The sequence below is a fragment of the Scyliorhinus torazame genome, chromosome 2, assembly GCF_047496885.1.
Source record: "Scyliorhinus torazame isolate Kashiwa2021f chromosome 2, sScyTor2.1, whole genome shotgun sequence".
Classification (NCBI taxonomy): Eukaryota; Metazoa; Chordata; class Chondrichthyes; order Carcharhiniformes; family Scyliorhinidae; genus Scyliorhinus; species Scyliorhinus torazame.
In genome coordinates, this window is record NC_092708.1 from 1,354,865 (window position 1) to 1,382,530 (window position 27,666).

At 49.6% G+C, this 27,666-nt stretch overlaps 1 protein-coding gene across 1 annotated transcript in view; it reads left to right on the forward strand.

Moving 5' to 3' along the window:
* The window catches only part of LOC140385657 (unconventional myosin-X-like), a 91,051-nt gene extending 63,745 nt beyond the window's left edge, over positions 1-27,306 (forward strand). The window contains exons 7-9 of the mRNA XM_072468039.1: positions 7,105-7,545; positions 8,369-8,560; positions 26,056-27,306. Coding sequence (XP_072324140.1) covers positions 7,105-7,545; positions 8,369-8,560; positions 26,056-26,166 — 744 coding nt within the window. The 3' untranslated portion in view covers positions 26,167-27,306. The remainder of the gene's footprint in view (positions 1-7,104; positions 7,546-8,368; positions 8,561-26,055) is intronic.
* Positions 27,307-27,666: the final 360 nt, after the last annotated feature.

A 27,666-nucleotide genomic window follows, 5' to 3' on the forward strand; every position in this document is an offset into this window, starting at 1 on the left:
GGAAGTGCTGAGGAGGTTTGGGTTTGGGGAGGGGTTCATCAGTTGGGTTAGGCTACTTTATGAAGCCCCGATGGCGAGTGTGGCTACGAACCGGCGGAGGTCGGAATACCTTTGGCTGTACCGGGGACAAGGCAGGGAGTCCCCTATCCCCCTTGTTCTCATTGGCAATTGAGCCGTTGGCCATGGCACTGAGGGAGTCCAGGAAATGGAGGGGATTGGTTCGGGTGGAGAGGAACACCGGGTGTCGCTGTATGCCGATGACCTGTTATTGTATGTGGCGGACGCAGTGGAGGGGATGGCGGAGGTCATGCGGATCCTAAGGGAGTTTGGAGACTTTTCGGGGCATAAACTCAACGTAGGGAAGAGTGAGCTCTTTGTGGTGCACCCAGGGGACCAGGGAAGGGGGATAGACGAGCTTCCGCTGAAGAGGGCGGAAAGGAGCTTTCGGTACCTGGGGATCCAAGTGGCTAGGAGTTGGGGGCCCGACACAAGCTCAATTTGACGTGGTTGGTGGAGCAGATGGAGGAGGAGTTTAAAAGGTGGGATATGCTGCCACTGTCGTTGGCGGGTAGGGTACAGTCGGTGAAAATGACGGTCCTTCCGAGGTTCCTCTTTGTGTTCCAGTGCTTTCCCATCCTGATCCCGAAGGCCTTTTTTAAGCGGGTCAGCAGGAGTATCATGGGATTTGTGTGGGCGAATAAGACCCCGAGGATGAGAAGGGTGTTTCTGGAACGGAGCAGGGACAGAGGAGGGTTAGCGTTGCCTAATCTGTGTGGGTATTACTGGGCTGCCAATGTGGTGATGATACGCAAGTGGGTAATGGAGGGGGAGGGGGCGGCGTGGAAGAGGCTGGAGATGGCGTCCTGTGTGGGCACGAGTCTGAGAGCGCTGGTGACAGCACCACTGCCGCTCCCGCCGACTAGGTACACCACGGGTCCGGTGGTGGCGACGACTTTGAAAATTTGGGGGCAGTGGAGATGCCACAGGGGTAAGGTAGAGGCTTCGGTTTGGTCCCCGATCCGGGAGAACCATCGGTTCGTCCCGGGGAGAATGGATGGGGGGTTCCTGTGCTGGCACAGGGCAGGAATTAGAAGGATGGGAGACCTGTTTATAGATGGGACGTTTGCGAGCCTTGGGGCGCTGGAGGAAAAATTTGGGCTTCCCCTCGGAACTGCCTTCAGGTACATGCAGGTGAGGGTGTTCGTGAGACGGCAGGTGAGGGAGTTCCCGCTGCTTCCAGCACGTAGGATCCAGGATAGGGTGCTCTCGGGGGTGTGGGTTGGAGAGGGCAGGGTCTCGGCGATCTACCAGGAGATGCAGGAGGAGACCTCGGTGGAGGAGCTAACGGGTAAATGGGAGGAGGAGCTTGGGGAGGAGATAGACGAGGGTACGTGGGCGGACGCCCTGGGTAGGGTTAATTCTTCCTCCTCTTGCGCCAGGCTTAGCCTGATACAATTTAAGGTTCTTCACAGAGCGCACATGACAGGGGCGAGGCTGAGCAGGTTCTTTGGGGTGGAGGACAGATGTGGGAGGTGCTCGGAGAGCCCAGCAAACCACGTCCATATGTTCTGGTCGTGCCCGGCGCTGGATGGGTTCTGGAGGGGTATTGCGAGGACTATGTCCAAGGTGGTGAACACCTGGGTTAAGCCGAGTTGGGGGTTAGCACTATTTGGGGTATCGGACGAGCCGGGAGTGCAGGAGGCGAAAGAGGCCGGTATTCTGGCCTTTGCGTCCATGGTAGCCCGGCGGAGGATTCTGCTACAGTGGAAGGATGCGAGGCCCCCGAGCGTGGACGCCTGGATCAGCGACATGGCAGGGTTCATTAAATTGGAGAGGGTAAACTTTGACTTGAGAGGGTCTGTGCAACCGTTCCTAGACTTTCTAGCGGAGCGTTAGGAGCCCGGGGGCGGGGGGGGGGGGGGGGGGGGGGGGCGGGTAGGTGTTTACTATTGTTTCTGGGGGGGGGTTGTAATTGGGGAATTTGCGATATCAGTGTACGATGCTGATCTGTGTTTTCTGCTTTTCTTTTTTCTGTGAGGGATGGGGTTTGTTGACAATTTGCTAAAATTGAATAAAAATATTTTTACAAAAAAGGTGGAGATTCTGTCGGTTATTAAGGTGGAGATTCTGTCGGTTATTAAGGTGGATATTCTGTCGGTTATTAAGGTGGAGATTCTGTCGGTTATTAAGGTGGAGATTCTGTCGGTTATTAAGGTGGAGATTCTGTCGGTTATTATTAAGGTGGAGATTCTGTCGGTTATTATTAAGGTGGAGATTCTGTCGGTTATTAAGGTGGAGATTCTGTCGGTTATTATTAAGGTGGAGATTCTGTCGGTTATTATTAAGGTGGAGATTCTGTCGGTTATTAAGGTGGAGATTCTGTCGGTTATTAAGGTGGAGATTCTGTCGGTTATTAAGGTGGAGATTCTGTCGGTTGTTATTAAGGTGGAGATTCTGTCGGTTATTAAGGTGGAGATTCTGTCGGTTATTAAGGTGGAGATTCTGTCGGTTATTAAGGTGGAGATTCTGTCAGTTATTATTAAGGTGGAGATTCTGTCGGTTATTATTAAGGTGGAGATTCTGTCGGTTATTAAGGTGGAGATTCTGTCGGTTATTAAGGTGGAGATTCTGTCGGTTATTATTAAGGTGGAGATTCTGTCGGTTATTAAGGTGGAGATTCTGTCGGTTATTAAGGTGGAGATTCTGTCGGTTATTATTAAGGTGGAGATTCTGTCGGTTATTAAGGTGGAGATTCTGTCGGTTATTATTAAGGTGGAGATTCTGTCGGTTATTAAGGTGGAGATTCTGTCGGTTATTATTAAGGTGGAGATTCTGTCGGTTATTAAGGTGGAGATTCTGTCGGTTATTATTAAGGTGGAGATTCTGTCGGTTATTATTAAGGTGGAGATTCTGTCGGTTATTAAGGTGGAGATTCTGTCGGTTATTAAGGTGGAGATTCTGTTGGTTATTAAGGTGGAGATTCTGTCGGTTATTATTAAGGTGGAGATTCTGTCGGTTATTATTAAGGTGGAGATTCTGTCGGTTATTATTAAGGTGGAGATTCTGTCGGTTATTATTAAGGTGGAGATTCTGTCGGTTATTATTAAGGTGGAGATTCTGTCGGTTATTAAGGTGGAGATTCTGTCGGTTATTAAGGTGGAGATTCTGTCGATTATTAAGGTGGAGATTCTGTCGGTTATTATTAAGGTGGAGATTCTGTCGGTTATTAAGGTGGAGATTCTGTCGGTTATTAAGGTGGAGATTCTGTCGGTTATTAAGGTGGAGATTCTGTCGGTTATTATTAAGGTGGAGATTCTGTCGGTTATTAAGGTGGAGATTCTGTCGGTTATTAAGGTGGAGATTCTGTCGGTTATTATTAAGGTGGAGATTCTGTCGGTTATTAAGGTGGAGATTCTGTCGGTTATTAAGGTGGAGATTCTGTCGGTTATTAAGGTGGAGATTCTGTCGGTTATTATTAAGGTGGAGATTCTGGTCGGTTATTATTAAGGTGGAGATTCTGTCGGTTATTATTAAGGTGGAGATTCTGTCGGTTATTAAGGTGGAGATTCTGTCGGTTATTAAGGTGGAGATTCTAGTCGGTTATTATTAAGGTGGAGATTCTGGTCGGTTATTAAGGTGGAGATTCTGGTCGGTTATTAAGGTGGAGATTCTGTCGGTTATTATTAAGGTGGAGATTCTGTCGGTTATTAAGGTGGAGATTCTGTCGGTTATTATTAAGGTGGAGATTCTGTCGGTTATTAAGGTGGAGATTCTGTCGGTTATTAAGGTGGAGATTCTGCCGGTTATTATTAAGATGGAGATTCTGTCGGTTATTAAGGTGGAGATTCTGTCGGTTATTAAGGTGGATATTCTGTCGGTTATTAAGGTGGAGATTCTGTCGGTTATTATTAAGGTGGAGATTCTGTCGGTTATTAAGGTGGAGATTCTGTCGGTTATTAAGGTGGAGATTCTGTCGGTTATTAAGGTGGATATTCTGTCGGTTATTAAGGTGGAGATTCTGTCGGTTATTAAGGTGGAGATTCTGTCGGTTATTAAGGTGGAGATTCTGTCGGTTATTAAGGTGGAGATTCTGTCGATTATTAAGGTGGAGATTCTGTCGGTTATTAAGGTGGAGATTCTGTCGGTTATTAAGGTGGATATTCTGTCGGTTATTAAGGTGGAGATTCTGTCGGTTATTAAGGTGGAGATTCTGTCGGTTATTAAGGTGGAGATTCTGTCGGTTATTAAGGTGGAGATTCTGTCGGTTATTAAGGTGGAGATTCTGTCGGTTATTAAGGTGGAGATTCTGTCGGTTATTAAGGTGGAGATTCTGTCGGTTATTAAGGTGGAGATTCTGTCGGTTATTAAGGTGGAGATTCTGTCGGTTATTAAGGTGGAGATTCTGTCGATTATTAAGGTGGAGATTCTGTCGGTTATTAAGGTGGAGATTCTGTCGGTTATTAAGGTGGATATTCTGTCGGTTATTAAGGTGGAGATTCTGTCGGTTATTATTAAGGTGGAGATTCTGTCGGTTATTAAGGTGGAGATTCTGTCGGTTATTAAGGTGGAGATTCTGTCGGTTATTAAGGTGGATATTCTGTCGGTTATTGAGGTGGAGATTCTGTCGGTTATTATTAAGGTGGAGATTCTGTCGGTTATTAAGGTGGAGATTCTGTCGGTTATTAAGGTGGAGATTCTGTCGGTTATTAAGGTGGAGATTCTGTCGGTTATTAAGGTGGAGATTCTGTCGGTTATTATTAAGGTGGAGATTCTGTCGGTTATTAAGGTGGAGATTCTGTCGGTTGTTATTAAGGTGGAGATTCTGTCGGTTATTAAGGTGGAGATTCTGTCGGTTATTAAGGTGGAGATTCTGTCGGTTATTAAGGTGGAGATTCTGTCGGTTATTAAGGTGGATATTCTGTCGGTTATTAAGGTGGAGATTCTGTCGGTTATTAAGGTGGAGGTTCAGTCGGTTATTATTAAGGTGGAGATTCTGTCGGTTGTTATTAAGGTGGAGATTCTGTCGGTTATTAAGGTGGAGATTCTGTCGGTTATTATTAAGGTGGAGATTCTGTCGGTTATTAAGGTGGAGATTCTGTCGGTTATTAAGGTGGAGATTCTGTCGGTTATTAAGGTGGAGATTCTGTCGGTTATTAAGGTGGAGATTCTGTCGGTTATTAAGGTGGAGATTCTGTCGGTTATTATTAAGGTGGAGATTCTGTCGGTTATTAAGGTGGAGATTCTGTCGGTTGTTATTAAGGTGGAGATTTTGTCGGTTGTTATTAAGGTGGAGATTCTGGTCGGTTATTATTAAGGTGGAGATTCTGGTCGGTTATTAAGGTGGAGATTCTGTCGGTTATTAAGGTGGAGATTCTAGTCGGTTATTATTAAGGTGGAAATTCTGGTCGGTTATTAAAGTGGAGATTCTGTCGGTTATTAAGGTGGAGATTCTGTCGGTTATTATTAAGGTGGAGATTCTGTCGGTTATTAAGGTGGAGATTCTGTCGGTTATTATTAAGGTGGAGATTCTGTCGGTTATTAAGGTGGAGATTCTGTCGGTTATTAAGGTGGAGATTCTGTCGGTTATTAAGGTGGAGGTTCAGTCGGTTATTATTAAGGTGGAGATTCTGTCAGTTGTTATTAAGGTGGAGATTCTGTCGGTTATTAAGGTGGAGATTCTGTCGGTTATTATTAAGGTGGAGATTCTGTCGGTTATTAAGGTGGAGATTCTGTCGGTTATTAAGGTGGAGATTCTGTCGGTTATTAAGGTGTTGATTCTGTCGGTTATTAAGGTGGAGGTTCAGTCGGTTATTATTAAGGTGGAGATTCTGTCGGTTGTTATTAAGGTGGAGATTCTGTCGGTTATTAAGGTGGAGATTCTGTCGGTTATTATTAAGGTGGAGATTCTGTCGGTTATTAAGGTGGAGATTCTGTCGGTTATTAAGGTGGAGATTCTAGTCGGTTATTATTAAGGTGGAGATTCTGGTCGGTTATTAAGGTGGAGATTCTGGTCGGTTATTAAGGTGGAGATTCTGTCGGTTATTATTAAGGTGGACATTCTGGTCGGTTATTATTAAGGTGGAGATTCTGTCGGTTATTAAGGTGGAGATTCTGTTGGTTATTAAGGTGGAGATTCTGGTCGGTTATTATTAAGGTGGAGATTCTGTTGGTTATTATTAAGGTGGAGATTCTGTCGGTTATTATTAAGGTTGAGATGCTCACAGGACACAAATCATCCATTCCAGGAAAATCACAGAGAGGAGTCTTTGCTTTTCACGAAGCCCATATTGCCACCACTGTGCTCTCTGTACATAGTAACTGGGCCAATGCTGTAATCTTGGGTTTCTACCACAAGCAGCCTGCCTGGAATTGGTGACAGTCGTGGTTATATCTCGTGTTGTCCTGGTTTTCCTTCCATTTAAGTTTTGCATTTATACTCTGGGAAAGGAAACTTCTAACTGTGTTTTCTTTTCGAAGTGATTGCCAAGTGACTTCTTTTGGTAATTTACTTGCGGACCAAATTTGGGATTAAATAGGAACGCTATAACGCAACAGGGCAAATTCATCATGTTGGTTTCTGTCCCCTCCTGTCAAATAAAAAAGCCTCCAATGTTCTGTGGAAGCACGACTTGCTTGCTTATTGAAAGGGAGTGATGAATGATTGGTGAAATATCCTTGCACGTTGCAAGAATCCACTGAGTTTAGAGTTCTCTGAGGAACAGAAAATGGTCGTTCTGTTGTACATTTCCTTTTGTTGATAAAGTTTGAAAGATAAACCTTGATGTAATTTATTTTGTCAATATTTATTGTCCTTGGAGATAAAGCTTGATGACACACAAATTGAAAATTTAATTTTTGAACTAACATTTAATTGTTTGTAATAAACATTTGAGAAATCGTTCTTAAAAATAAATAAATTATTAAGGTTCAGATTCTGTATGGTCATTATTAAGGTGGAGATTCTGGACGGATATTATTAAGGTGGTGATTCTGGACGGATATTATTAAGGTGGAGATTCTGGACGGATATTATTAAGGTGGTGATTCTGGTCGGTTACTATTTGAACTATTCTGATTTATCTGAGTTTGTCTTTCTCTTTCCAGGCCCATGAATGCTTACTGAGCGGACATTTTCCTGCACCAGAAGATACCCTGCAGCTTTTAGCAGCTTTAAGACTGCAATACATCTACGGAGACTACAACAAGGGCTCTTTAAATCTCCAGGAAGTTTATCCGGTTTTTAAACTGAGGAACAAGATTTTCCAATCCACAAAATTCAACTCCCAGACCCTGGAGAAGAGGAGGACTAGTTTCTTGGAGGGGACGTTACGCCTCAGCCTTCGGACAGGCTCAGTGAAGAAACAGAAAATGGAAGAAGAGCAAATGTTGGAGATGTGGCTGAAGGAGGAGCTGACAGCGACGCGCACGGGCATCATGGACAAGTGGAAGAGGCTTCGGGGAATAAAGCAGCAGCAATCCATGCTGAGATACATGTCTATTATCATGGAATGGCCTGGATATGGTTCAACTCTCTTCGATGTTGAGGTAGGTTGGAGTGGATTTTTCACTGGACTCTGACTCCAGTTTGCTCTTAATTTCAGCATTTTCCTTTGCTCCAGAACGTATCAGTTTCCAGTCGCGTATTTAACCCACCTTCAACAAGTATTTATTGCACATAGCCACAACCGTTTCCTCTCTGCCTAAAAAAACTAAAAACGCCCAACTTGTGACATTTCTGCGAATTTGGAAGCATTGTGACCAATATTACTGGATTTGGATGATTTGGCAAAGTTACTAGTGTCCCCTGTACGCCCCCCCCCCTCCCCCCCACCCCCCACACCTGTCTATCTCGTCCTCTCAGTCCCCTCTTCCCAATCATAGATTATCATAGAATTTACAGTGCAGAAGGAGGCCATTCGGCCAATCGAGTCTGCACCGGCTCTTGGAAAGAGCACCCTACCCAAGGTCAACACCGCCCCCCTATCCCCATAACCCAGTAACCCCATCCAACACTAAGGGCAATTTTGGACACTAAGGGCAATTTATCCTGGCCAATCCACCTAACCTGCACATCTTTGGACTGTGGGAGGGAACCGGAGCATCCAGAGGAAACCCACGCACACACGGGGAGAACGTGCAGACTCCGCACAGTCAGTGACCCAAGCCGGAATCAAACCTGGGACCCTGGAGCTGTGAAGCAATTGTGCTATCCACAATGCTACCATGCTGCCCATCATCCATCCTCCCAGATCCCACCTCCTCGTCCATCCTGTCTACCTCTCCTCTTCCTCCATTTCCTGCTCTACTTCATTCCCACTTCCCCTTTTGATTGGTTCCTGTGGCGCTAATGCTCTTTGATTGTTTCCAGTGTAAGGAAGGTGGATTTCCCAACGAGCTGTGGTTGGGAGTCAGCGCTGAAAACATTTCCATCTACAAACGTGGTGATGCCCGGCCATTGGAAACCTTCCAGTATGAGCACATTGTATTCTTTGGTGCGCCGCTCCCAAACACCTACAAGATCACGGTGGACGAACGTGAAATGTTCTTTGAAACTCCACAGGTGAGAGAGCTGATTATTGAGCTCAGCCGTGACTTCCAGAGTGACAGTACTTTGTTATCATGGCCACTCTGCAGGGACAGAGTATCAGGGGAGCAATTAGGGGATATGAGAATGCGCTGGCTGGTAAAAGTAGGAAAAATTCCAAGATACTCTATTTTTAAAAAAATTTAGAGGACCCAATTCTTTTTTCCCAATTAAGGGGCAATTTAGTGTGGCCAATCCACCTACCCTGCACATCTTTGGGTTGTGGGGGTGAGACCCACACAGACATGGGGAGAATGTGCAATCTCCAGGCTGATCGTGACCTGGGGCCGGGCCGGGTCGAACCCGGGTCCTCAGCGTCGTGAGGCAGCAGTGCTAAACACTGCGCCGCCATGTTGCTCATCCAAAGATCTTCTATAAGTCTTCTATAGGGGCTGTTTAGCACAGGGCTAAATCGCTGGCTTTTGAAGCAGACCAAGGCAGGCCAGCAGCACGGTTCAATTCCCGTACCAGCCTCCCCGAACAGGCGCCGGAATGTGGCGACTAGGGGCTTTTCACAGTAACTTCATTGAAGCCTCTTTGTGACAATAAGCGATTTTCATTTCATTTCATTTTCAAGTATATCACTGGGAAGAGGGATAACCAGGGACAGAGTTGGGCCCATGAGGGACCAATGGGGAATCTGTGGGTGGAGCCAGAGGACATTGGTAGGGTGTTGAATGAATATTTTACATCTGTCTTCACCCAAGAGAATGAGGAGGTCGGTATGGAACTCGGGGAGAGAGACTGTGAGATTCTTGACAAATTGACGAAGGGCGTGACAAGATATTGGAGCGTTGTCAGGCTTAAAAGTGGACAAATCTCCAGGTCCAGATGAATTGTGTCCCAGGATTGCTGGGGCTCTGACCCAAATTTTTAATTCCTCTCTGGCCATGGGGAGGGGCAAGAGGACTGGAGAACAGCGAATGTGGTTGCATTATTGAAGAAAGGTTGCAGAGACAGGCCAGGGAACTACAGACCAGTGAGTCTCACCTCAGGAAAACTATTGGAGAAGATTTTCAAAGTGGGAATCCACCTCCACTTGGAGAAACATAGAAACTAGGAGCAGGAGGAGTCCATTCGGCCCCTCGAGCCTGCTCCACCATCCAATATGACCATGGCTGATCAAGGCAAATTCAGTATCCCACTCCCACTTTCTCTGCATACCCCCTCGATCCCTTTTAGTCACAAGGGCCACGTCCAGCTCCCTCTTGAATATATCCAGCGAACCGGCCCCAACAGCTTTCTGTGGGAGAGAATTCCACAAGTTCACAACTCTCTGAGAGAAGTTCTTCCACATCTCAGTCCTGATTGGCTGACCCCTTATTCTTCGGCTGTGACCCCTAGTTCTGGACGTTCCCAACATCGGGAACATTCTTCCCTCATCGAGCCGGTCAATGTCTCTACTAGATCTCCTCTCATTCTTCTAAACTCCAGTGAGTACAAGCCCAGTCCATCCAGTCTTTCCCCATATGTCAGTCCTGCCATCCCGGGGATTAGTCTGGTGAACCTTCGCTGGACACCCTCAACAGCAAGAATGTCCTTCCTCAAACTAGGAGACCAGGACTGCCACAATACTCAAGGTGTGGCCTCGCCAAGGCCCTGTATAACTGCAGCAACACATCCCTACCCCGATACTCCGATCCTCTCGCTGTGAAGGCCAGCGTGCCATTAGCTTTCCTCGCCGCCTGCTGTACCCGCACGCCAACCTTCAGCGACTGTCCCACCATCACACCCAGGTCTCGTTACACTGCCCCTTTTCCTAAACTGCCCCCATTCAGAGAATCTGCCTTCCTGTTTTAGCCACCAAAGTGGGTAACCTCACATTTACCCACATTATATTGCATTTGCCAAGTGTTTGCCCACTCAGCCAGCCTGTCCAAGTCACCCTGCAGCCTCTCTGCATCCCCCTCACAGCACACACTGCCACCCAGCTTAGTGTCGTCTGCAAATTTGGAGATATTGCGATTCCCTCGTCCAAATTATTAATGTATATTGTGACGAGCTGGGGTCCCAGCACTGAACCCTGCGGTACTCCACTGGTCACTGCCTGCCTCTCTGAAACTGACACGTTTATTCCCACTCCCTGCTTCCTGTCTGCCACCCAGTTCTCTATCGCCCTCAATACATTACCCCAATACCATGAGCTTTAATTTTGCTCACTAATCTCTTGTGTGCGACCTTGTCAAAAGTCTATTGTATGTCCAGATACACAACATCCACTGGTTCACCCTTGTACACTCTGCTGGTCACATTGTAGAGGGTGCCATCTCCGCTACTCCACTACTGGGCCGATATCTGGGGTTTGAATATCTGTGTGTGTCTCTCTCCAGCTGGCACTGAAACTTCAGAGGCCAGGGGATGTCGCACTGGGACACTTCCACTGAAGAGAGCACTGATTCAAGCCTGCCGTTTATTCCTAACCGACAGCCTGAGACTTATATCACACAGATCTCCAGACCCCTACCAATACCCAGGTGATTCTCTCTCTTGCCGGTGGTGCAACAGCCACCCGGTTCCTACTCCACTAGAGTAGCTTTCCCAAGAGAGAGAATAGGACACTGCTGTTTATTCCCTAACCAGCAGTCTGTCCTGAGTGAATCGCTCAAGATGACCCTCGATTCCTGAACCCGGAATTAAGGTGAGGAGTATTTTAACAATGACTTGGTCAGAGGTCGCTGGTGAAAGATTGAAGAATTTAAACGACTCCAATTGTCATCAAATCAAGGTTTATTGTAAAACCCAGGTCAAAATCATCAACAGAAGAAACACAATACAATCTTATACTCTAATATACACTATGTCTATTCAAAGGTAATATAGCGGACACAACGAAAATTCTTATGCTTACACAGGTTTTAGCAATATCACAGGCACAAAACAAGTTCCCTTCCCCAAAGCCTCAACCACTATTAAAATCAAGGGAGTTTCGTAAGCTGCTGCGGAGTACTTACGGTCACAGGCTGCAGAGGTCAAGTCAGGGGTGCAGAGGTCGAGCCACGAACGAACAGAGCCCTGCTCGAAAACACAGGCCCTTTTATATAGTTATACCTGGCTTTGTTCTGTGATCGGCCAGCCCCTTTTGCATTGAAAAGGTAGGTTTTTAAAGTTCCCGCTGGTCCCGCCCCCTTTGAGCCGGTCAGAGCTTTATGTTTCCGGGTATTCCTTGCAGGTCCGCTTCTTCCAGCTGGGCAGACCTGCGCGATTTGAATTTGGCGCTGGCTCCGCCCCCTTCTTTCAGTGAGTTTCTGCCGGCAGCTTCTGTCAAGATTGGAGTACCTCCCCCAGGTCCGCCTCCAACTTGGTTTTTCTGCCGGTAGCTCCTGCTGATTTTCTAGGGGCTTTTCCAGCGCAATATGCTGGACTCAGACAGTCTGATTTCTAGTTTAACGAGGTTAGGCTCTTCTGTGGAGAATTTCAGTGTCTTCCAGCTGCTCCGGAGATGGCTGCTATTCTCACCTCGCTATGTTGATGGGGTGTTAATTGGATTCTGCTCTGGTGGAGGCCAGGTCATTTACATTTGCATGGGGCTATGACCATCCCATTGTCCTGCTTGCATGCAAGCCTCCTGTGTATTCCCGTGCCCCTTTGTCTGTGTCTTGATGTTATCTTGTTGTCTGGCTCCTTCTTCCTTGTAGCTCCTAGGGGGGGTGTTTGTGAATATTCTCTCTCTATGTCCCTACTCAGCTCAGCGGGCCAAGCCTGCTGGGAAAACTGGTTCTGTTCCCTTGGCTGGAAAGTAGGTTTACAGTCTCTGAGTTTCTCCAAAAGGGCCGAATTGCCCGAAAACCTTACAGATGCCCCTTCGATACGTCCCTACCTGCTTGGACCGTATCGACACAGGTGAAGGGCAATTGTTTGCCTTTGTGTGGACCGTAGGTCCCCCCCTCAGCAACATGCGAAATTACAATTCCCAAGACAGTTCCCTTAGTCTAGGCTACCCCTGGTTTCAATGAAAGGGAGAGACAAGACCATATCTAATTTAAACACACAGTAACATATACACATTTCACCGGAACCCCAAACGTAAGGGTCCCTGTACATATATCACAATCAAGTACACATTTCACCGGAACCCCAAACGTAAGGGTCCCTGTAACCCGCGAATCCATACAACTATTTACAATTGCATCTGTTTATTTCACCAAGGATCCTCCTTTCTTGGCTGCACTTCGCTTCTTCCCGATGAGGGCTCTTCATTTACTCTCCATCGTCGATACCTGCAGCTGAGAGGTTTAGTCCAACTGAGGCGACAGCACAATGTACCCCCTGTACAACATTTCCTTTGTGGGACAAACACTAAACCATTCTCAGGCCCCCCCCCTGGTGGTGATCGGACAGTTGTGAGGGTCGATCGGTTGGGCTGTGGGCAGGGGTCGCTTTACCTGAACCAGCAGTTCGGTAGCTTCTACAGTCATCCCTTCCCTGGGCGTTACACATCCCTCCCCACTGTGGTCAATTTATCCCGTTCCCTGGGTTCTGCCACCACCTTACAAAAGTGATTAATGCCCCTTGTGGGCACGCCTTGGTAGATCCCCATGAACACAAATAAATGCCCTGGTCAGAAGCCCACCCCTTATCCCCGCAAACGGTGATCCCAGTCCGAGGACCGATCCCTCATGTCCAGCCTCAGCTTCCTGGGCCACCACCATCTCCCCAAAGGAACGTCCCCCTCACAGGTTAAACACACCCGCCTGCCCCCAGTCACCCTAACCCGGTCAGTCGAAGGACTCTTCTGTCTCGCCTCTGCGGAGTTCTCCCGGTCCCACCATCGCCAAGATCCTCAAACTCCACATCGTCGGGTGCCCCATCTGTAAAAAACAAAACACATTCTTGCCTCTACAGCCCTACCTACCTTAAAGTGCATGGGTTCTATCCAGTGGCAGCAGCAGCTCCCGCTTTGAAGTTGCCGCAGCCTGTCTGTGGTTCTGTGTCCACAGCCCGGCTCCCCAGGGTCCTAGTGCCTGGTGCTTCATCATTTTACCCTTGCACCAGGCGCTTCTGTGTCCCCACGATCCTAAATACTTCACACACAACTACACACTAATTTAGAACTAGCAGGGGGAAAGAAAAAGGAATATGATATATACAATGCCACCCGTCTCCGGGTGGCCAAATTAAAACTGTGCCCCGCTAAACTGGGGCAGTCCACCTGTTTGGTCCAACGGCTCGGGCCAGACCGTCCCCTCCCGGGGGTTCGGGCTGCCCCTTGCCTCTCCTTTCCCAACAGGGTTCGGTGATCCCTCATCGCTCCCTTCTACTCGGGCCCCCTTACTGCGGGACCGGGTTCTAGGGAGGTGTGATGGGGACCATCTTACCGGGGGCTTGGAGACCCGATTGCTCCTTCGTCCCCTGACTGGTTCCCAAACCCAAGGTGATACCTCCACTTCCTCCGCCTCCTTAGCCTCTATACTAAGGCCGGCCACCTGACCCACAGGTAAGGGCTTGGGAATCGTTCCTGTCCCTGGGCTGGGTGCTTGCAGCACTGTCGGTCTCTTTGGGACTGCCCCTTCGGGACAGCACCTTGTCACCGGTTGTGTGACCGTGGAGTCAGGGACCTCCCCCACCGTCGTTAATTCTACGGGGGGTTTCTCCACTACCACCCCCCGTCTTCCCCCCACCTTGCTCTTTTTTGTCCTTATGGGGTGGAACAATTTAAATTGACTGATGTGGCGTTCGCATGGGTCCCACCTTAAGGGATTTAAACTGCAAATAGCCCCTGAGGCAGCCTCCAGAATGGGACCCTGCACCTGGACCGGACCAGGGTCTGGGGCTAGAACTACCCCTGCGCTCCCTTTTTCCTGAGGCTGCTCCCTGGGTAGTCATACGGGTTCTTGTGGTGTGGGTGCGGGCAGGCCCTGGCCCGTTGCCATTGCCACCTGTCCCGACCCAGCTGCTAGGCTCTGCAAAAAGGCTAAAAGTTTCTTTACCTCGAAGGTTTCCGGGGCAGCTGCTCCTGCCGCCGGGGTCTGACTCTCTACTGCGGGAGCCCTCTCCTCCTTGCTAGGGTTTTTACATTCCCTCTTGAAATGCCCGGCCTTCCCACACCCGTAGCATAAGTATTCCTCATGCTTCCACTCTCTCTTAGGGGCTGCTGGCGCGATTTCATGCACCCTACCCTTAAGGGGCTTGTCCTCACCCCTCTCCCCATTACGATATGCAAGGGTGAGTTTCCTAAGGACCTCTGCCTCATTAAGGTCCGGACTCTGCGGGTCGAACCAGTGTTCGGCCTTTGCCCTAACGTGAGGGAGACAGTTAGCTACGAGGGTCTTCAGCCAGTGGGCTGTTCTCTCATCTAAATTCTGCCTATCCGCGGGAGCCCCACACGCCTCCACATAGACAGTCCACAGCCTGTCTGCGAACATAGTGGGAGATTCCCCTGGTTGCTGCTTGGTTTCCCCCACCCTCATGAAAGGGCTCCCCAGATTCAAGCCCATTGCCTCCAGAACAGCAGTCTGTGCTGCCGCCCAGGTGTCAGGTCTTCCCCCATTCCCAGAGGTCACTGTCCTGCATAGCTGGGCATCTAGGGTTATCAGGAGCATCTTTATTTGCTCCCCTTCGTCGCAGTCATTGATGTTGGCTGCCTGTTCCACCTCCATAAAATGCAGCGACGGATCCCCCTTTGGAGTTAGTCTGGGAACGTGGGCCACCATCCCCCTGAGCGCGGATGCCCCATGAGGAACGATAATGTCGCCCTCAACCGGTCCCCTATTTGCCATCCCCGCCGGGGGACCATACCTCCTTTGCCTGACAGGGCACATCTGCCCTACCTGGGGTTCCTGCTCCTCCTCCCCACTGTCCAGCTCTCCTGCCTCGTTGGGTAGCCCCCCTGTCCCCGGGCTAACTACCCATATAGGAGACGCCGCTATCTGGGGATACACCACTGACCCCCCTTGGACCTGCCCCTGACCGGGCGGTCCAAACCCTACCTGCTGACCCGGCCCCATCACCGGCATCCCAGGCAGCGGTCTGTCCCCATCCCATGGGGACCCACATACGAAACCAGGCGGACACGCCGCCAGCTGGGGGTACCCTGCCGACCCCCCTTGGACTTGCCCCTGAACGTGCAGTCCGATCCCCCCCTGCCGGCCCGGACACAATCCCGGTGCCTCAGGAGGCGGTCTATTCCCCTTGGCCTTTGGGGAATCATCCGCTGCGAGGAGCACCTTGCCCCTAGGGAACCCCCCTGGACCTACCAGGTGTATCTGTCCCCTGAACCTGGACAAGGCCTCCTCCAACTCCGTTATTCGTGCCTGGCACGGCCCATGGGCACAGTCCCCTACTTCCTCGCGAGCCACTCGGTATGCTGCCTGGATGTCCCGGAACTTCCCCTCCAGCTTCCTACACTGCTCTGTACTCCGAGCATAGAGTTCCTGGAGCCTCCGTTCCTTTTCTTTACCCTCCACTATCTGGCAGTGGAGATAGTCCTTCTCACACCGGTTAGACTCGCTTTCCTGTTTCATTTCTGCCAATTCTTCCCGCAGTCGTTCCGCTGCGCTAGCGCTGTCCCCTGCGCTGGCCCTCACTTCTCTCAACTCCTGCTCTAACTCTTCGACCCTATCCTCTGTCTTGACTACCTGCTCGGACAGGCAAACTAGCCAAACTGCCTTCTCCAAGTGCCTTTTGTGCGCCTTGCTTTCTGTCCATGCAGCCGCTGCCATTACCGGTTGCTCCGCATTGATCAATTCTGAAACCCAAGGTTTGGTGAGGTTGACCTTTTGCCACAAATATGAGGATATTCTCTCCTCCATTTTGCTTCGTTCCCTCACCCCCTCTGCCAAGTCACATACTCCAAACCACCGGGGTCCTGCCGCGGTCGCCATTGTAGAGGGTGCCATCTCCGCTACTCCACTACTGGGCCGATATCTGGGGTTTGAATATCTGTGTGTGTCTCTCTCCAGCTGGCACTGAAACTTCAGAGGCCAGGGGATGTCGCACTGGGACACTTCCACTGAAGAGAGCACTGATTCAAGCCTGCCGTTTATTCCTAACCGACAGCCTGAGACTTATATCACACAGATCTCCAGACCCCTACCAATACCCAGGTGATTCTCTCTCTTGCCGGTGGTGCAACAGCCACCCGGTTCCTACTCCACTAGAGTAGCTTTCCCAAGAGAGAGAATAGGACACTGCTGTTTATTCCCTAACCAGCAGTCTGTCCTGAGTGAATCGCTCAAGATGACCCTCGATTCCTGAACCCGGAATTAAGGTGAGGAGTATTTTAACAATGACTTGGTCAGAGGTCGCTGGTGAAAGATTGAAGAATTTAAACGACTCCAATTGTCATCAAATCAAGGTTTATTGTAAAACCCAGGTCAAAATCATCAACAGAAGAAACACAATACAATCTTATACTCTAATATACACTATGTCTATTCAAAGGTAATATAGCGGACACAACGAAAATTCTTATGCTTACACAGGTTTTAGCAATATCACAGGCACAAAACAAGTTCCCTTCCCCAAAGCCTCAACCACTATTAAAATCAAGGGAGTTTCGTAAGCTGCTGCAGGATACTTACGGTCACAGGCTGCAGAGGTCAAGTCAGGGGTGCAGAGGTCGAGCCACGAACGAACAGAGCCCTGCTCGAAAACACAGCCCCTTTTATATAGTTATACCTGGCTTTGTTCTGTGATCGGCCAGCCCCTTTTGCATTGAAAAGGTAGGTTTTTAAAGTTCCCGCTGGTCCCGCCCCCTTTGAGCCGGTCAGAGCTTTATGTTTCCGGGTATTCCTTGCAGGTCCGCTTCTTCCAGCTGGGCAGACCTGCGCGATTTGAATTTGGCGCTGGCTCCGCCCCCTTCTTTCAGTGAGTTTCTGCCGGCAGCTTCTGTCAAGATTGGAGTACCTCCCCCAGGTCCGCCTCCAACTTGGTTTTTCTGCCGGTAGCTTCTGTCAAGCTTGGAGTACCTCCCCCAGGTCCGCCTCCAACTTGGGTTTTTTTCAGACCTGCGCGATTTGAATTTGGCGCTGGCTCCGCCCCCCTCCTCCCAGTGAGTTTCTGCCGGCAGCTTCTGTCAAGATTGGAGTACCTCCCCCAGGTCCGCCTCCAACTTGGTTTTTCTGCCGGTAGCTCCTGCTGATTTTCTAGGGGCTTTTCCAGCGCAATATGCTGGACTCAGACAGTCTGATTTCTAGTTTAACGAGGTTAGGCTCTTCTGTGGAGAATTTCAGTGTCTTCCAGCTGCTCCGGAGATGGCTGCTATTCTCACCTCGCTATGTTGATGGGGTGTTAATTGGATTCTGCTCTGGTGGAGGCCAGGTCATTTACATTTGCATGGGGCTATGACCATCCCATTGTCCTGCTTGCATGCAAGCCTCCTGTGTATTCCCGTGCCCCTTTGTCTGTGTCTTGATGTTATCTTGTTGTCTGGCTCCTTCTTCCTTGTAGCTCCTAGGGGGGGTGTTTGTGAATATTCTCTCTCTATGTCCCTACTCAGCTCAGCGGGCCAAGCCTGCTGGGAAAACTGGTTCTGTTCCCTTGGCTGGAAAGTAGGTTTACAGTCTCTGAGTTTCTCCAAAAGGGCCGAATTGCCCGAAAACCTTACAACATCCTCAAAGAATTCCAGAAGATTTGTTAAACATGATTTCCCTTCAGTGAATCCATGCTGACTGGGACCAATCCTGTCCCCACTTTCCAAATGCTCAGTTATTTCATCCTTAATAATTGACTCCAGCATTTTTCTCACCACCAATGTCATGCTAACCAGTCTAGAATTCCCCGTTTTCTCTCCCCCCTTTTAAAAAAAGTGGGGTTACATTATGAAGTTAAATCACCGCTATTCTTACAATTCCCCCTACACCAAAACGGGTCAATAAGATATTCTAAATGGTGAACAAGGATTCTCACTCCTTGACCCCCATGCAGACTTAAGTAGGTGCCATTCAGGTCAAACTAGTGTTTCAAGTTATCCCCGGTATAACCTATATCTACACAGAAGATTCTATCTACTTACCACTTAGTAGCTTCGATCCTGGGTCCTGCTTTGCTAAGAAAGTAAAGTAGACTTTGTAATAACTACTGTTTCAGGTTATCGATATTTTGTGGTCACCACTGTTTCTGGTTACTGTTAATTTTTTACTTTATTTTAAAAAGATAACATCACTGTCTTTACAAAAGTAAAAAAGATCTTGCTTCTGGATTCTCTGTGCTGTTTGATCAGACCTCCTGGGTCTTCCTTGACAATCTCTCTTCTCGAGCTGTTGGTTTTCTCCGAGTTGATTTGCTGTTCTGCTCGGTTTTTGTGTTCTTTCATTCCCATGCGAGCACTCTGGCTGCTAGTGATCCAGGGTATATGCTGCCCTTCTAACAACCAAGCCGGTTACATGACATTATTGAGAAGCACCTACTTTTGCTGAAAAGTGACTTTAGGGGCAAGTGTGCATCTAGTTCTAATTATGTCTGACACAACCTGTTAGTTTGCCAGACCCTAATTACCTTGTACTATCTAAAATTGCAGTACGAAGTCTTACAACACCAGGTTAAAGTCCAACAGGTTTGTTTCGAATCACTAGCTTTCGGAGCACTGCTCCTTCCTCAGGTGAATGAAGAGGTCTGTTCCAGAAACATATATATAGACAAATTCAGAGATGCCAGACAATGCTTGGAATGTGAGCATTAGCAGGTGGTTAAATCTTTACAGATCCAGAGATGGGGTAACCATCTCTATTCTCTATCTCTATTCTCTATCTAAAATTGCATGACAGGTTGGTTCCTGCCTCATCAGCAAATGTTTTGACATCAAACCCTAGCCTTACCTTCCCAGCCCCAATGTTTGACGATAACTTGTGTTCAGTGAAGCAGTTCCCTCTGAATCTTTGCATTCAACTGGCGTCAGTATTTCACACATGCACTTTATTGTTACCTAATTGAGACATAAATCTTGACCCTTCTTATTCGACTATTTGCTAAAAGGTTTTAACTTCTAAAATTGGTTTTAACTTCTAAAAATGTGTAAACTATTAAGTGTAAAATAATGTATAAACTTATTATATTTGTAACTAAACCTTTATTACCTTTGTAAATACTACTATCTATGTTACTAAAAACTTAATTCACTATAATTTCTTTAACTGGAAAGGAGTTGTCTCAAGCTGGTGTTTAAGCTGACACAGGCTTTTTGTATTTCGACCTTCTTGTCTTGCTGTTAACCCTTCGTGGGATTTTCCCCTTACATTTAAAACCTCAGGTTTATCCAGACTTCCATGGTTCAAATGACATATTTTCCCACAAGTCATGTTGCAGCTGTATAGAACCTTAGTTAGGCCACACTTGGAGTATAGTGTTCAATTCTGGTCGCCACACTACCAGAAGGATGCGGAGGCTTTAGAGAGGGTGCAGAAGAGATTTACCAGAATGTTGCCTGGTATGGAGGGCATAAGCTATGAGGAGCGGTTGAATAAACTCGGTTTGTCCTCACTGGAACAAAGGAGGTTGAGGGGAGACCTGATAGAGGTATACAAAATTATGAGGGGCATAGACAGAGTGGATAGTCAGAGGCTTTTCCCCAGGGTAGAGGGGTCAATTACTAGGGGGCATAGGTTTAAGGTGAGAGGGGCAAGGTTTAGAGTAGATGTGCGAGGCAAGTTTTTTACGCAGAGGGTAGTGGGTGCCTGGAACTCGCGACCGGAGGAGGTGGTGGAAGCAGGGACGATAGTGACATTTAAGGGGCATCTTGACAAATACATGAATAGGATGGGAATAGAAGGATACGGACCCAGGAAGTGTAGAAGATTGTAGTTTAGTCGGGCAGCATGGTCGGCACGGGCTTGGAGGGCCGAAGGGCCTGTTCCTGTGCTGTACATTTCTTTGTTCTTTGTTTGTTGTTCTTTACAATTAGCTACCCTCCAATCCACTGGAACTCTTCCAGAGTCTATAGAATGCTGGAAAATGATCTGCAAAGCATCCACTATCTCTGGAGCCACTTCCTTAAGTACTCTGGGATGCAGACCATTCGGCTCTGGGGACTTATCGGGTTTTAATCCCATCAATTTCCCCAATACAACTTCCTGACTAACAAGGATTTCCTTCAGTTCCTCCTTCATCCTGACCCTCTGACCCCGAGTATTTCCGGAACGTTCTTTGAATTTTCTTAGTGAAGACAGATCCAAAGTATTTGTTCAGTTGGTCTGCCGTCTCTCTGTTGCCCATTATGAATTCACCTGATTCTAACTGTAAGGGTCCTACATTTGTCTTCACCTGTCTTTTTCTCTTCACATATCTATAGAAGCTTTTGCAGTCAGTTTTTATGTTTTCTGCAAGTTTACTCTGATATTCTATTTTCCCTTTCTGTATTAACCCTTTGTCCTCCTCTCGCACCACAACATTGCTAATTAACCCTCTCTCATTGCACAATACCCAGTCGAGGGTGGCCTGCTCTCCAATTGGTTCATCGACATATTGATTGAGAAAACCATCCCGTATACATTCCAGGAAATCCTCCTCCAATCGCATTGCTACCAGTTTGATTTACCAATCAATATTTTTTTTATAAATTTAGAGCACCCAATTATTTTTTCCAATTAAGGGGTAATTTAGCCAATCCACCTATCCTACACATCTTTGGGTTGTGGGGGTGAAACCCACGCAGACACGGGGAGAACATGCAAACTCCACACGGACAGTGACCCAGAGCCGGGATCGAACCCGGGTCCTCAGTGCCGTAGGCAGCAGTGCTAACCACTGCGCCACCGTGCTGCCCCGATTATCCCAATCAATATGCAGATTGAAGTCACTATAATAACTGCTGTATCCTTACTGCACACATCTCTAATTTCCTGTTTGATGCCAGACCCAACCTCACAGTTACGGTTTGGTGGTCAGTACACAACTCCCACTGACATTCTTTGCCCTTTGGTGTTCCTCAGCTTCACCCAGACAGATTCCACATCGTCCTCTTCCTTTTCTTCGACCTTTCTTGAATATTGAATCTCCCTGGATGTAGAGTTCCCATCCTTGGTCACCCTGGAGCCAGGTCTCCGTGATGCCAATTACATCATATCCCTTAATGATCGTCAGTGCAGTTAATTCATCAACTTTATTACAAATGTTCCTCGTATTGAGACACAGAGCCTTCAGGCTTGTTTTTTTTTACTTTTATGCCCTTTTAGAATTATGATGTACTGTCGCCCTTTTTGATTTTTGACTGTGGCTTCTCTGCCTTACACTTTCCCCCTTACTGCCTTTTATTTCTGTCCCTGTTTTACTACCTTCCAACTTCCTGCATCGGTTCCCATCCCCCTGCCACATTAGTTTAAACCCTCCCCAACAGCTCTAGCAAACACCCCCCCTAAGATTATTACCTTTTGAGGTCCTACCTTTTAGTTTAATTCCTAACTCCCTGAATTCAGCTTGTAGGACCTCGTCCCGTTTTTTACCTATATCGTTGGTGCCTATGTGCTGTTCACCCCCCAGAATGTCCTGCAGCCGCTCCGAGACATCCTTGACCCTTGCACCCGGGAGCAACATACCATCCTGGAGTCTCGTTTGCGACCGAGACTCCAAAGCAAGCTTTGATCAGGAATAGTCAGCATGGCTTTGGCAGAGGGAGGTCAGGCCTAACAAATTTGATTGAATTTTCTGAGCATGTGACCAGGTGTGTAGATGAGGGTTGTGCAGTTCATAGAATCATAGAATTTACAGCGCAGGAGGAGGCCATTCGAGTCTGTACCGGCCCTTGGAAAGAGCACCCTACCCAACCGCACACTTCCACCCGATCCCCGTAACCCCACCTAACCTTTTGGACACCAAGGGCAATTTATCATGGCCAGTCCACCTAACCTGCACATCTTTGGACTGTGGGAGGAAACCGGAGCACCCGGAGGAAACCCACGCAGACACGGGGAGGACGTGCAGACTCCGCACAGACAGTGACCCAAGCCGGGAATCGAACCCAGGACCCTGGCACTGAGAGGCAGCAGTGCTAACCACTGTGCCACGAGACTGCCCATAGTTGATGTAGTTTACATGGATTTCAGCAAAACCTTTGACAAGGTCCCACATGGGAGATTTATAAAGAAGGTAAATGCACCTGGGTTACAGGGGAACATGAGAAGGTGGATTCAGAGCTGGCTGAGCTGTAGGAGACAGAGGGTGATGACAGACGGCTGCTTTAGTGTCTGGAAGCCAGTGAGCAGGGACGTACCACAGGGATCCGTGCTGGGCCCCCTATTATTCATCATTTATATTAATGACATAGATGACTCTGTGTGGGGGGGGGGGGGGGTAGGAGCAGTAAGTTTGTGGATGACACAAAGCTTGGCCGGGTGTGATGTGTTCGGTGCTCTGGATCACATACAGGTCACCAACACTTGAAATAGTGCAACACTATTTTATTGAATCATTAACTATTTAAACATACTTAGACTGGGGGTTAATACGATACCAGCTTTAACTAAAGACCTCTGCCTTGTCCTAACCAGTCGATGCACTCAGCACATGGTGAATGTCTGCGTTGCAGGCTGTGAGCTCTGTCCTCCTAGCTAGCTGCTACTCGAATGAGCGGGAACTCTGATGTCCCCTGTCTTTATAGTGCGTGTGCTCTCACTGGTGATTGGCTACGGTGTTGTGTGTGTTGATTGGTCCCACAGTGTGTCCATCAGTGTGTGTCTGCACCATGATATACTGGTGTATATTATGACAGGGGGGTTAACAGTGAGGCTGAGTGTCTTGGGTTACAGGAAGATACAGACGGGAGGGTCAAATGGGCAGGAATGTGGCGGATGGAATTTAGCCCTGAAAAGTGTGAGGTGATACACTTTGGAAGGAGCAATGTGACGAGGAAGTATTCAGTGAACGGCCTGACACTGGGAAGTTCCGGGGAACAAAGGGACCTTGGTGTGTTGTCCACAGACCTCTGAAGGCAGACGGGCCGGTTAATAGGGGGGTGGAAAAGGCATAGGGGACACTCGCCTTTATCAATCGAGGCACAGATTACAAAAGCAGGGAGGTCCTGTTGGAGTTGGAGAACTTTGGTGAGGCCACAGCTGGAGCACTGTGAGCAGTTCTGGTCACCACATTACAGGAAGGATGTGATTGTACTGGAGGGGGTGCAGAGGAGATTCACCAGGATGTTGTCTGGGGTGGGACATTTCAGTTATGAAGAGAGGTTGGGGCTGGGGTTGTTTTCTCTGGAGCAGAGAAGACTGAGGGGCGACCTGATCGAGGTGGACAAGATTCTGAGGGGCACGGACAGGGTGGATAGGGAGCAGCTGTTCCCCTGAGTTGAAGGGTCAGTTACGAGGGGGACACACGTTCAAGGTGAGGAGTGGGAGGTTTTGGGGGATTTGAGGAAAACCCTTTTTACCCAGAGGGTGGTGGGGGTCTGGAACGCTCTGTCTGGGAGGGGGGGGGAGAGGCGGGTCTGGGATGTGCTGCCTGGGGAGGGGGGAGGGGCGGGTCTGGAACGCGCTGCCTGGGAGAGGGGAGAGGCGGGTCTGGAATGCTCTGCCTGGGAGGGGGGTGGGGGGGGAAGAGAGGCGGGTCTGGGACGTGCTGCCTGGGAGGGGGGGGAGAGGTGGGCCTGGAACACGCTGCCTGGGAGGGGGGGGAGAGGCGGGTCTGGAACACTCTGTCTGGGAGGGGGGAGAGGTGGGCCTGGAACGCGCTGTCTGGGAGGGGGGGGGGGGGAGAGAGGCGGGTCTGGAATGCTCTGTCTGGGAGGGGGGGGGGAGGCGGGTCTGGAACGCGCTGTCTGGGAGGGGGGGGAGAGGGTCTGGAACGTGCTGCCTGGGGGGGGGGGGAGAGGCGGGTCTGGAATGCTCTGTCTGGGAGGGGGGGGAGGCGGGTCTGGAACGCGCTGTCTGGGAGGGGGGGGAAGAGGGTCTGGAACGTGCTGTCTGGGAGGGGGGGGGAGAGGCGGGTCTGGAACACGCTGTCTGGGAGGGGGGGGGAGAGGCGGGTCTGGAACGCACTGCCTGGGAGGGGGGGGGAAGAGGCGGGTCTGGGACGTGCTGCCTGGGAGGGGGGGGGAGAGGCGGGTCTGAAACGCGCTGCCTGGGAGGGGGGGGGAGGCGGGTCTGGAACGCTCTGCCTGGGGGGGGGGGAAAGAGGGTCTGGAACACGCTGTCTGGGAGGGGGGGAGAGGCGGGTCTGGAACGCGCTGTCTGGGAGGGGGGGGGAGAGGCGGGTCTGGAACGCTCTGCCTGGGGGGGGGGGGGGGAAAGAGGGTCTGGAACACGCTGTCTGGGAGGGGGGGGGGAGAGGCGGGTCTGGGACACGCTGTCTGGGAGGGGGGGGAGAGGCGGGTCTGGAACGCTCTGTCTGGGGGGGGGGGGGAGAGGCGGGTCTGGAACGCGCTGTCTGGGTGGGGGGAGAGGTGGGTCTGGAACGTGCTGCCTGGGAGGGGGGGAGAGGCGGGTCTGGAACGCTCTGTCTGGGAGGGGGAGAGGTGGGTCTGGAACACGCTGCCTGGGAGGGAGGGGGAGGGGTGGGTCTGGAACGCTCTGCCTGGGAGGGGGGAAGAGGGTCTGGAACACGCTGCCTGGGAGGGGGGGGGGAAGAGGCGGGTCTGGAACACTCTGCCTGGGAGGGGGGGAGAGGCGGGTCTGGAACGCTCTGCCTGGGAGGGGGGGGGGGAGAGGCGGGTCTGGAACGCGCTGCCTGGGAGGGGGGGAGAGGCGGGTCTGGAACACTCTGCCTGGGAGGGGGGGGGGGGGAGAGGCTGGTCTGGAATGCTCTGTCTGGGAGGGGGGGAGAGGGGAGGCGGGTCTGGAAAGCTCTGTCTGGGATGGGGGGAGCGGGTCTGGAACGCTCTGTCTGGGAGGGGGGAGAGGCGGGTCTGGGGGGGGGGGGAGGGGGGGAGAGGCGGGTCTGGGGGGGGAGGGGGGTTGCCTCACATCCTTTAAAAAGTACCCAGATGCGCACTTGGCCGTCACAACATTCGAGGCTTTGGGCCAAGTGCCGGCCAATGGGATTAGGTGGGCAGGTCAGGTGTCTTTAATGTGTCGGTGCAGACTGGATGGGCCGAATGGCCTCTTCTGCACTATAACATTCTGTGATTCTGTGAAGAAAATGTCAGTGAGTTCGGACTGAGATGAGAAAATTCTTCACTCTCTCTCTCTGAGATTTGCTGTTGTTTCTCTCTCTCACTGCGATATATCAACACGGTAGCATTGTGGATAGCACAATTGCTTCACAGCGCCAGGGTCCCGGGTTCGATTCCGGCTTGGGTCACTGTCTGTGCGGAGTCTGCACATCCTCCCCGTGTGTGCGTGGGTTTCCTCCGGGTGCTCCGGTTTCCTCCCACAGTCCAAAGATGTGCAGGTTAGGGGAATTGGACATTCTGAATTCTCCCTCGGTGTACCCAAACAGGCGCCGGAATGTGGCGACTAGGGGCTTTTCACAGTAACTTCATTGCAGTGTTAATGTGAGCCTACTTGTGACAATAAAGATTATTATTGTTACTGCTGTCGTTTCTCTCTCTCTGAGATTTTCTGATGTTTTGTTCTGTCTCACTGTGTTTCTGTTGATTTCAGGTGGGTGAAATCACCAAGATAATGAAGGGTTACATCAACATGATCGTTAAGAAACGTTACAGCATCAAGTCGGGTGTCACTCACCGTGAGGCCTGTGCGTGGATCAGATGAGCAGGATGATTCCCCTACCTGTCCCCCGCCCCATCCTTGTTCTTCATCCTCTCTACCTTCATTCTTCCACCTCTCCTCACCGTCTCTGCTTTCCTCCCCACTCTGTCCTATCGCCACCCCCCCCCCCACCCTCCCGCCCGGGTGGCAATCTCTGGGATTTACCTGGTCCCCACACAGTCAGGCTCATCGCTGACTTCGAGCTGGGATTTCTCCTCTGGTCATTCGGAGTTGATGTCTCCATTGCTGCCACGTTGAGGTTGGGTGGAGCTGAAATTCCATTTTGCTACTGAGTGGCCCTTGGGAATGGGGAGGGGATCCTGGAGCAGGATTGTCACAGAAACTCTGGGAAATTGAAGATTGATCTTCCCAGAACATTGAAATATGGACAAAGGGCGAAATGATTGGTCTTTGGGACAAGGTGAAAATGGACATCCTGAGTGACCCTGTGGAGGCGAGGCAGGGTGGCACGTCAGGAGATCTCCGGGAATATGACCATGTGGAGGCGAGGCAGGGTGGCACGTCAGGAGATCTCCGGGAATATGTCCAATTAGAATCGACATTCCAGAGGGGACATGAGTAGGAGCCAACACAGAGACAATATCTGAAAACTAATCCTGGGCTGAGATCGCCTCGTCAACTTCCCCTGAAGGACTTTGAGCAAGCTCGTCCTGAAATACTGCAGGCAGTGTTACCGAGAGGATTCCAACAGGGCCTCAGTGGACAGAACCTGAATGCACTGGACCATTCCATCATTTTCTGTCAGTGGTTCCTGCTGCTAAGAGGTCTCGCTCTGTCTGTCTGTCTCCCTCTCTGTCTCTGACTCTCTCTCTCTCTCCACCCTCCCATCTGTCTCCCTATTTCTCTTTGGTTTGTGCGTCTCCCTCTGTCCATCTGACCCTCTCTCTAATTATCCGTCTGCATCTCTCTTTCCCTCTCTATCCCTCAGTCTTTCTCTTATTCCCATTCTGTCTATCTCTGTCTGCCCCTCTTTCTCCATTTCTCACTCTCACGATCTCTTTCCCTCTTTTGGTCCATACAAAGTGATTTGTAACTGGCTTTACAAAGAAATTCCTTCAATGTAACAAATTATTTAATGCTCTGTATTGAGATTGGAGAAATTAAAGATTCTGTAGCTGCTCATCAACACGTACCAATCAAATATCCCAAGGAACAGTTTTATAACTTTGCTTTTTCACTTACAAATACAAATAACAATTGTCTGAAGTGCTTGTCCGATGATTTTGCACAGTTTGAGGTGGACAATTTGAGGTGGACATCCTCAAGAGTATTGACAGTCAGAGAGATCTAGGTGTACAGGTCCACAGGTCACTGAAAGGGGCAACACAGGTGGAGAAGGTAGTCAAGAAGGCATACGGCATGCTTGCCTTCATTGGCCGGGGCATTGAGTATAAGAATTGGCAAGTCATGTTGCAGCTGTATAGAACCTTAGTTAGGCCACACTTGGAGTATAGTGTTCAATTCTGGTCGCCATACTACCAG